The sequence below is a fragment of the Sinocyclocheilus grahami genome, unplaced genomic scaffold (genome assembly GCF_001515645.1).
Source record: "Sinocyclocheilus grahami isolate Dianchi unplaced genomic scaffold, SAMN03320097.WGS_v1.1 scaffold695.1, whole genome shotgun sequence".
Taxonomy (NCBI): domain Eukaryota; kingdom Metazoa; phylum Chordata; class Actinopteri; order Cypriniformes; family Cyprinidae; genus Sinocyclocheilus; species Sinocyclocheilus grahami.
In genome coordinates, this window is record NW_015505874.1 from 267,270 (window position 1) to 277,269 (window position 10,000).

General features: G+C 35.4%; 1 protein-coding gene across 2 annotated transcripts in view; it reads left to right on the forward strand.

Annotated features, from left to right (window-relative positions):
- Positions 1–5,843: 5,843 nt before the first annotated feature.
- LOC107559688 (E3 ubiquitin-protein ligase TRIM39-like) overlaps positions 5,844–10,000 on the forward strand; it is a 5,071-nt gene continuing 914 nt past the window's right edge. For both annotated transcript variants that reach the window (XM_016243582.1, XM_016243584.1), the window contains exons 1-5: positions 5,844–5,943; positions 8,455–8,855; positions 9,027–9,122; positions 9,640–9,807; positions 9,899–10,000. The exon at positions 9,899–10,000 is cut by the window's right edge and continues 37 nt beyond it. In XM_016243582.1, coding sequence (XP_016099068.1) covers positions 8,457–8,855; positions 9,027–9,122; positions 9,640–9,807; positions 9,899–10,000 — 765 coding nt within the window. In that variant the 5' untranslated portion in view covers positions 5,844–5,943; positions 8,455–8,456. The remainder of the gene's footprint in view (positions 5,944–8,454; positions 8,856–9,026; positions 9,123–9,639; positions 9,808–9,898) is intronic.

Consider the following 10,000-nt stretch of genomic DNA (forward strand, 5'->3'; position numbering starts at 1 on the left):
ACCCGATGGTTCCTCGCGCTCCAGGACTTCCACTTCGAGGTACGTCATCGAATGCCAACGCGGATGGCCTCTCTCTGATCTGGGCAGCTCCCCACCCACCCCCTATCTCTCCCCTACTATCTCATATCGTTAACAGGACCAGAACGACGCTTGGGGGGGGGGGGGGGGCCGGACGGCCCCGGGGGTCAGTCACCTCCTCCATGAGACTGAGCACTAACTCGCCCTCTCATTTTCCCCACAGAAAGCAGCGTGTGACTGACCAGCCCCAAAGGAGCACTGCACCTCTGCACTGGGAAGACGGAAGAGAGCACTCACGGCACCGGAGCACCTACCTGGACCTTTCTCACGAGCACCCCTCACCCCAATAAATCCTCCCTCCGGGGTATTGATTGAGATTTCTTGTCATGTGATTCTTCACGTTTCAGTATCTTAATACATTAAGCCTTAAGTGTTTATGTTTTTCTACAGGAGGAAAACGCTTAACAAGAGACTTTGTGCATTGCGTTCATATTCTGCTGTTCTGTGGCCACGGATTTGCGGGTCTTGTCTTTTTCTTGCAGGACCCTGTACGTTTTAGTATAAATTTAGTTTTAATTGTTTAATCACCAGCACAATGGTGTGTCGATTGCAAGTGAAGTCGCAGGTATCGGAGAGTGCAAGTGTCGATTGCAAGTGACATTGTAAGTTAGTTTCTTTATTCTTGTCTTCACCACCTGGCTACTGTTGTAAAATGTTGAGAGATTCGAACAAAAAGTAATCAATAAATAGAACAAAATAAAAAACTAAAAAAAAACTAAAAGTGACTTCGCTAGCGGAAGCGCAAGTGTCTGAGAGTGCAAGTCTGAGAGTGCAAGTGCAAGGCTGCAGCCAGACCCTTCTCTATTAGTTTGAACGTCTGCCGTTGCGCTAATAATGTACCAAGTACTTATGAGTAGCGATATTGAATATTTGATTATTTGCCAACAGATTTATCAAGCTGTCATTTAAACAGTATATATACAAATTTAGGGAAAACAGCCTAAGCTGGATATAGGCTACAGCAGTCGGCTTAATTAAATGGCGCAACAGGCAGCTCTCTTTTAACACAGACTTTTAAGAAGGGATGGATGTTTGCTTCAAGTGATAGGCCAGGTAAGTGAAATTATATTATCTTGCTGTATGTATGTCGTTTTCTTTACGTTTTCTGACTAAAAGCAACCAAAATTTTTAAAGTGGTTAAGCAAATAATAATAATAATAATCGGCAGGGATCCCAGACCAATACAATTAGTGTGCCTCCTTAAAACCCACGAGCCGCCACTGTTTATACGTGAAATTCCGGAGGGGACATCGGATGGACATCGGATGGGGATGTAATGATGTGTGCGGTGTGCCATTAATCGAACTATGTACTATAACATGTAAAACGGGAATATGAAAAGAATATTCTAAAAACCATTCATGTAAACATCATAATTATAATATTGGTTTATTTAGAATAAGGTAAATAATTAGATTACTGATGTCCATGTAAACGTAGTCTGATAACAGTTGTAGTCCTTGTGTTGTGAAGGAATGGCTTCTTATCCATATATACTGTATAATTCAAGACTAAAATGTAGAAAAGTGATTTGCATCTTTATATTGTGTTTATGAATCTGTAGTTACTTCGAAATATATTTAAACTTAACATAGATACCTTAAATCATTGCACTGGCTTTCAGATGAGCATAAAATGCTTTTCATAATAGTAGATTTCTCAGGCATTGTAGGTTAAATAATTATGGAATTAATTTTAAAATATTTATTCTATTTATTTATTGCTTTTCAGATGGAAGAAGGCACACTGACGTAATCTTTGAAAAGTCCAGGTCTAGAAGAATTACAACTAAGGTTCTATCTGTATTACATAAAACTTGAAGCCAGGATAAAGTATGACAGTCTATTTCCCTCCAGCAGATGACTTTTTACTTACATTTCTTTTATGAACCTCTGTTCTGGAAAGTTATAATAGATACATTGGACTCTGACATCATTGTAGTTCAGTGAGAGCTTTAAGAGAAAGTAAAACTAACATTATTAACAGCATGGATGTCTGAAACTATTAAAGGGGTCATATGATGCGATTTCAAGTTTTCCTTTATCTTTGGCCATTTTTTAAAAATCATTTCAAATATCAGTATTCAACGTTGTATGCATTATTTATGCATTTGTAACTGCAAGTTAAATGCATTCATGTTCTGCATTAAACAGTGTGTAAATACATCTAAATGCCACTTAAGATGCAGCTTATGTCTGAATTGCAAAGATGATTTTTTTATATACTGATTTAATTTGCTTGGTAACAGCCCAAATGTCTTAATATTCTAATTCGCTGATTAAATATAAGAATTTGACTCAAAAGATAATGGGCACTTTTAGAAAAAATGCCATTATAAAAAGGTAAAAATGCCCATAAAAGGTCAAAATCAGTTTAAACTTATTGGAAAAGATTAATTTCTATCTGACCACCACACAGAATATGAAGAATATCAAAAACTTTAGGAGTCAGCTGTCCACGAAAGTCCAGCATGATAACACACTCAATCAGTTGAATGAATGACTCAATCCTCACTCATTAAGTGACTTACCGCCACTTACTGGTAGTTTAGTTGTGCAGTTTGGTGGAAAGTATGCATTTTTCCCCTCAACATTTCTTATTTGTATATTCATAAATTCATTTAAAACATTAATCTCATAACATTATTTATTGCAGTTGTAATTATTGTTATTTGCGGTGTAAATTATTTAATCTGGCTCGTAGCAGCCCTATAGTGTATATTTAATTTATTGATAAATTGTAATATGACATGAAAGATGATGCATACATCTAAAAAGGTTAAAAATAGGCCTTTGTAAAGGTAAATAAAAAATATGCAGATTTAAGTATGTAAAAGATGATAGAACACTGATGAAAATATTGCTTCAGAATAAATTGTTTACTCCACCGAAAATCTCAGTGATGCAGTTATTTTGCAGGGATATTTTGTATGGAATATTGTCTGCTGATGTGAAAAGTTCACTGTATATCGTAGTAATAAATATCATTTACAGCAATGATATTTTGTTTTCTTTTTTATTTAAACAAATGAAAAATTACATGTAATAAAATGTGTATTTCCATTACAGGTTTAGGTCTTAAATTTCATATAAGGTGGTATTAAAAAGGTCTTAAAAAGTCTTAAATTTAACTTAAATTTATGTCTGTAGAAACCCGGTTTTAGAATATTCAATAAATGATTTTTTCTCTCCCATCTCCACCCAACAAAGTGAAATCGTTGTGAAATGGATTCATCCAAATATGAGTATTCAGTTATCATTTACTAACCTTCATGTTGTTTCAAACCTGTATGACTTCCTTCCGTGGAACACAAAAGGAAACTTTTTGTGTTCAAGAATGGTAAACAATAGAAGTCAGATTTTTGTCCATACAATAGAAGTCATTGGGAACCAAAATGGACAAATTTGACAGTTGTTTGGGGAATTATATTATGGGGACAATTTTTGTTTTAATAGGTAGCCTAATGCGCACTTTATTTACTTTATCAAGTTGTAATGGTTAACAAATCAAGAGCAACATATAAATATGTATACTACATGATATCAGTGGTGTATTATTTGACCCATTTAAAGTTTTTGTTTCTGAAATCCAACCTGAATCCACACTTCTGCTGGAATCCTGCAAAACATGTTGAAGAACAGATACTTAAATGTACTGTAGATCCAGATCAAAACCAAGATTTGGATTGCGTGATCTAATCTGATTTCAGAATCATTTTTTTCTGCTGATACCTCTTCTTCATTAACTAATAGAAACATTAGGCTCAATACAAACGATCAAGCTCTTACTAGGCATACTAGAAACTTCCAGTCAGGTGTGTTGAGGCAAGTTGGAGCTAAACTCTGCAGGACACCGGCACTCCAGGACAATTACTCGCTTATTAACAGTGACTTACTGCCACCTACTGGCGGTTTTAATTTCACATTTAAAGTACCTTTCCATTTTTTAAAAATCATTTCAAATATCAGTATTCAACGTTGTATGCATTATTTATGCATTTGTAACTGCAAGTTAAATGCATTCATGTTCTGCATTAAACAGTGTGTAAATACATCTAAATGCCACTTAAGATGCAGCTTATGTCTGAATTGCAAAGATGATTTTTTAATATACTGATTTAATTTGCTTGGTAACAGCCCAAATGTCTTAATATTCTAATTCGCTGATTAAATATAAGAATTTGACTCAGAAGATAATGGGCACTTTTAGAAAAAATGCCATTATAAAAAGGTAAAAATGCCCATAAAAGGTCAAAATCAGTTTAAACTTATTGGAAAAGATTAATTTCTATCTGACCACCACACAGAATATGAAGAATATCAAAAACTTTAGGAGTCAGCTGTCCACGAAAGTCCAGCATGATAACACACTCAATCAGTTGAATGAATGACTCAATCCTCACTCATTAAGTGACTTACCGCCACTTACTGGTAGTTTAGTTGTGCAGTTTGGTGGAAAGTATGCATTTTTCCCCTCAACATTTCTTATTTGTATATTCATAAATTCATTTAAAACATTAATCTCATAACATTATTTATTGCAGTTGTAATTATTGTTATTTGCGGTGTAAATTATTTAATCTGGCTCGTAGCAGCCCTATAGTGTATATTTAATTTATTGATAAATTGTAATATGACATGAAAGATGATGCATACATCTAAAAAGGTTAAAAATAGGCCTTTGTAAAGGTAAATAAAAAATATGCAGATTTAAGTATGTAAAAGATAATAGAACACTGATGAAAATATGGCTTCAGAATAAATTGTTTACTCCACCAAAAATCTCAGTGATGCAGTTATTTTGCAAGGATACTTTGTATGGAATATTGTCTGCTGATGTGAAAAGTTCACTGTATATCGTAGTAATAAATATCATTTACAGCAATGATATTTTGTTTTCTTTTTTATTTAAACAAATGAAAAATTACATGTAATAAAATGTGTATTTCCATTACAGGTTTAGGTCTTAAATTTCATATAAGGTGGTATTAAAAAGGTCTTAAAAAGTCTTAAATTTAACTTAAATTTATGTCTGTAGAAACCCGGTTTTAGAATATTCAATAAATGATTTTTTCTCTCCCATCTCCACCCAACAAAGTGAAATCGTTGTGAAATGGATTCATCCAAATATGAGTATTCAGTTATCATTTACTAACCTTCATGTTGTTTCAAACCTGTATGACTTCCTTCCGTGGAACACAAAAGGAAACTTTTTGTGTTCAAGAATGGTAAACAATAGAAGTCAGATTTTTGTCCATACAATAGAAGTCATTGGGAACCAAAATGGACAAATTTGACAGTTGTTTGGGGAATTATATTATGGGGACAATTTTTGTTTTAATAGGTAGCCTAATGCGCACTTTATTTACTTTATCAAGTTGTAATGGTTAACAAATCAAGAGCAACATATAAATATGTATACTACATGATATCAGTGGTGTATTATTTGACCCATTTAAAGTTTTTGTTTCTGAAATCCAACCTGAATCCACACTTCTGCTGGAATCCTGCAAAACATGTTGAAGAACAGATACTTAAATGTACTGTAGATCCAGATCAAAACCAAGATTTGGATTGCGTGATCTAATCTGATTTCAGAATCATTTTTTTCTGCTGATACCTCTTCTTCATTAACTAATAGAAACATTAGGCTCAATACAAACGAACACACGTGAATCCAACACACCAAATACAGAGACACATTTAAAAGCATAAATACAGGAGGAGCTCTGACATTACTGGAGTTCAGTGAGAGATTCAGAGAAAGTGAAACTAACTTGATTAACATCAATATAGACGCCTGAAACAATCAACTTCTTTAAAAATCTGAATATTTCAACGACCCTTGTGGCTCTGATACTCACAGGTAAGTGATAGAAATATCAGAAAGACTTTCCTGAACAAGTTGCTAATGGAAGTGGTCGAGATTATTCGGGTTTATGGGCCATTTTGAACACACTGCTACACTGCAGCTGAAAATCCCATTTACATTGAACAAGATTAAAATTACACTTGATCATAAAATATATCTGTTTATAGTGTGGAGATGTATTTATTTTTAGTTAGATATTACCTGTATTTTGTACTTGGTTTCTTTTCGCAACAGCAAGTCTAGACTGCACAGTAAGTTTCCTCGACTGTTTCCTCGACTATCAATAAGATTTTAACATTTTAATATAAATATTGATTAAATGGTCATGATCTGATTTGATATTAAGTTTGAAAAAGAGAAAACAAATCTTATTTAGAGAACTTTAACATTACTCTCTGTTAAGAGTTAAAGGGGTCATATGACTTTGCTACGGTGGCCGAGAAGTGCAAAGCAAATCACAATTCTGAAAACAAAATAACAAATTACAAACGCGAATGCAAGTCTAAAAAACAAAATAACAATTCAGAAAGCACAACAACAATTCAGAAAACATTATAACAAGTCAGAAAACACAATGACAAATCCGAACCGGAAAAGGTAGGTATAGTTTGAGACAGCGCAATTGGTTTGGGATTACCCACCGCTGACTGGACGAGACATCTGTCAATCAAAAAATACGGAGTGTCTATTTACATTTAGTTAAAAGTGGCCATAAAATATCAGCTTCAGTGGTGCAGATGGATAAGTGCTCGTCGCTGGTATTTTGACGCGATCGAACCGGGTTCCATCCCGCCTTTTGCCGAACTTTTTTTTCTCCCTTTTCAAATCTCGTATCACATCGTAAAGGCATTTATTTTCAATAAAAATTAAGGAAATAATCAAAAAGTTGAAAAATAAAGTATCGGGTAGGGTTAGGGTAGGTGTAGGGAGGGCTTTATTGTACCAATAAGGTGGCATCCATTTAATAATTAAAATTATAATTTACACTCAATACGTTATTATTGCATACTGTTTTATAATGTACTACAATACTGAAGTGCAGATAATTGCCACTATTTGCAACAAGTAGTATACTTGATAGTAGAAATCCTGCTATTTTAACAGTGGAAATAAGTATTTGCACTTAGTGTAAATGGCATATTGCTAAAAAATACTGCTATTTTCACTTAGTGTAAATAGAATCCATTGCTAATATGAGATTTGAAAAGGGAGAAAAAAAAAAGTTCGGCAAAAGGTGGGATCGAACCTGGGTCGAATCGCGTCAAAAAGCCAAAATGTTTTCTGACTTGTTGTTGTGCTTTCTGAATTGTTATTTTGTTTTTTAGACTTGCAATTGTGTTTGTAATTTGTTATTTTGTTTTCAGAATTGTGATTTGCTTTGCACTTTACGGCCACTGTACGTTGCTAAAAATATCGTTATTTGGTGTAATGTTTATGCAGTTTAAGGTAAAAAAAACAACAACATTATTTTCCATATAATGTACATTATTGTTTCTCCTCTATGCCCCACCTTTCTGAAACACGTCGATTTTTACAAAGCTCATCGGTCTGAAAAAGCGAGGTGTGCTCTGATTGGGCAGCTATCCAGTGCGTTGTGATTGGCCGAATGCCTCAAGCGTGTGATGGAAATGCTACGCCCCTCACCATACTGTGATGCGTGTCCCAGCAGGACGAGACAAAACCAATAAAACCCATTACAAATGAGGCATTTGTTGCATCCAGTGGGGACATAATTACTGATTATAATGACTTATAGTGGAGAGTTGCTCACAAGACTGAATGGACTGTGTGCTCTTTGAAGAATAAGTAACTGTAAACCTCACTTTTGAGGTAAGATTGTTTAAACAATCTTCATTTTCCTCCGGCTCTTTCATCCAGTTTGGATTGACGTCCTGATCCAGGGAGGGTCTGTGTTGTACCAAATACCTACCACTTTTTAATAATAGACTTCACTGTGCTTTTAGGCATTGATAAAGCCTTTTAATAAAATTTGTATCCATCTCCTGACTTGTGCTTGTCAACAACTTTATCCCGGAGATCTTTTGACAGTGTCTTGCCACCCATAGTTGATTGTTTGCTTCAGTTGCACTACCAAAGACTGAAATGCTCCAGGAAAGCTCTTTTCATGCTGAGCTAATCAAAATGACCACAGCTGATCACAGCTGAAAGTCGAATGGCTTTGTGTGTCATTGAGAAGGTGATTAGCTACACTTTACAGAGTTTACAAGTCATTTTTAGGATGAGGGTGATCCTTTTTCCAACTTAGTGATTCTGTTTTTTTTTTCTGCCATGTTGGTGTTATATCTTTCACTTGGATGTTATAAGTTGCACTGAGTAAATACATCTGGATAAAACAAAAACTGTCCATCTTTATTTCAGGCTGCAAAGCAACAAAATGTGATTATTTTAAAGGGGGGTGATTCTTTTCTATACCCACTGTATCAAGTGTGTCCAAATTTCAGACTAGTAGTGTATGTGATTTATCTTCATCATTTCTCTTTCCAGCAATGTCATCCTTCAGTGGTCCACTGACTGAGGGGCTTCAGTGCTCTATATGTCTGGACGTGTTCACTGATCCAGTCAGCACTCCATGTGGACACAACTTCTGCAAGACCTGTCTGAATAAGTGCTGGGACAACAGCCAGACCTGCAACTGTCCATACTGTAAAGAAACATTCAACCAAAGGCCTGATCTCAAGATTAATACCACACTCCGAGAGCTCGCAGATCACTATAAAGTAAAAAGTGCTGTGAAAAATCTGGAGGACTATATATGTCAAAAACATAAGAGGCCTCTGGAGCTGTTCTGTAGAGATGATCAGACGTGTGTGTGTCTGATGTGTGCTGTGAAAGAACACAAGACCCACAACATTGTTTCTTTAGAAGAGGAGAGTGAAGAGAAGAAGGTAGAAGTTATTAACAAAACTGATTTGAAAGGAATTATGTCATGGGGAAATACATTTTGATCCTGAACCTATCAAATAAAAGAATTAATTATAAAAACATATTGTACATTTCCTCAGAAGACAGTAAATCTCCTTTATGATAAATATGCCAGTTTTGTTCTCTGTCTATAGACTCAACTGATGAAGACACAGAAAGACGTGAAGCAGATGATCCAGGACAGAATCAAGAAGATCCAAGACATCAAACACTCAGCAGAAGTCAGAAAAGTGAGATCAAAATTATGTAATAAACTTTAATTCAATGTTTATTGTAGATCTTTTAGTTCAGGGGACTTCACTGTTTGTATCACTCCGCTTGCCTTTGTTTGTTCAGACAGTCGGTCTGTGTATTAGTGGTGGGGATTTTACAGTGACTCTTTCTGCAGACAAGTGACTTGTGAGTTAGTCACTGATTTTGATTCATTCGTTTAACCGATTCGTTCAAAAACACCTATTCAGTCAGGAACGAACTTTAACTTGCAATTCCGAGTTAATAACTCACAATTCTGAAAAGACAAATCCAAATTATGAGATATAAACTCAGAATTGTGAAAAAAAAATCCAAATTATGAGATGAAAAACCCTATTTAGTAAGGTAATATCACTTATCCTCAACAAGACACATGATTTGAAGAATATTTTAGTGTAAACAGTGCAGGATGAAGTTTAATATTTTGGGTGAGGATTTTGAAAAACCCTAAAAACACTGAAGTATGAGCAATAGTAACAATGATTCTTGCCTTAGAGATTTTATACTGAAGTGCTGGAGATGATTGAGGAGCAGCAGAAAGCAGCAGAGAAAGAGGAGCAAGAGCTCATTGAAGAGCTGGAGCAGGAGATCACTGAGCTAAAGATGAGAAACACTGAGCTGGAGCAGCTCTCACACACTGAAGATCACCTCCACCTCCTACAGGTCAGTGAACATCTCTCTGATCAGTGATAATGCAGTGCATGACACCATAACACTCCCCATGCTGAAGGATTTCTCCTCTCTCCTGCTGTAGAGTTACTCATCCCTGTCCAGCCCTGAAAACACCAGGAACTGCTCTGAGATCAGTGTGAAGACTCATAAGAGTCTGGAGACTCTGAGCAGAGCTCTGACTAAA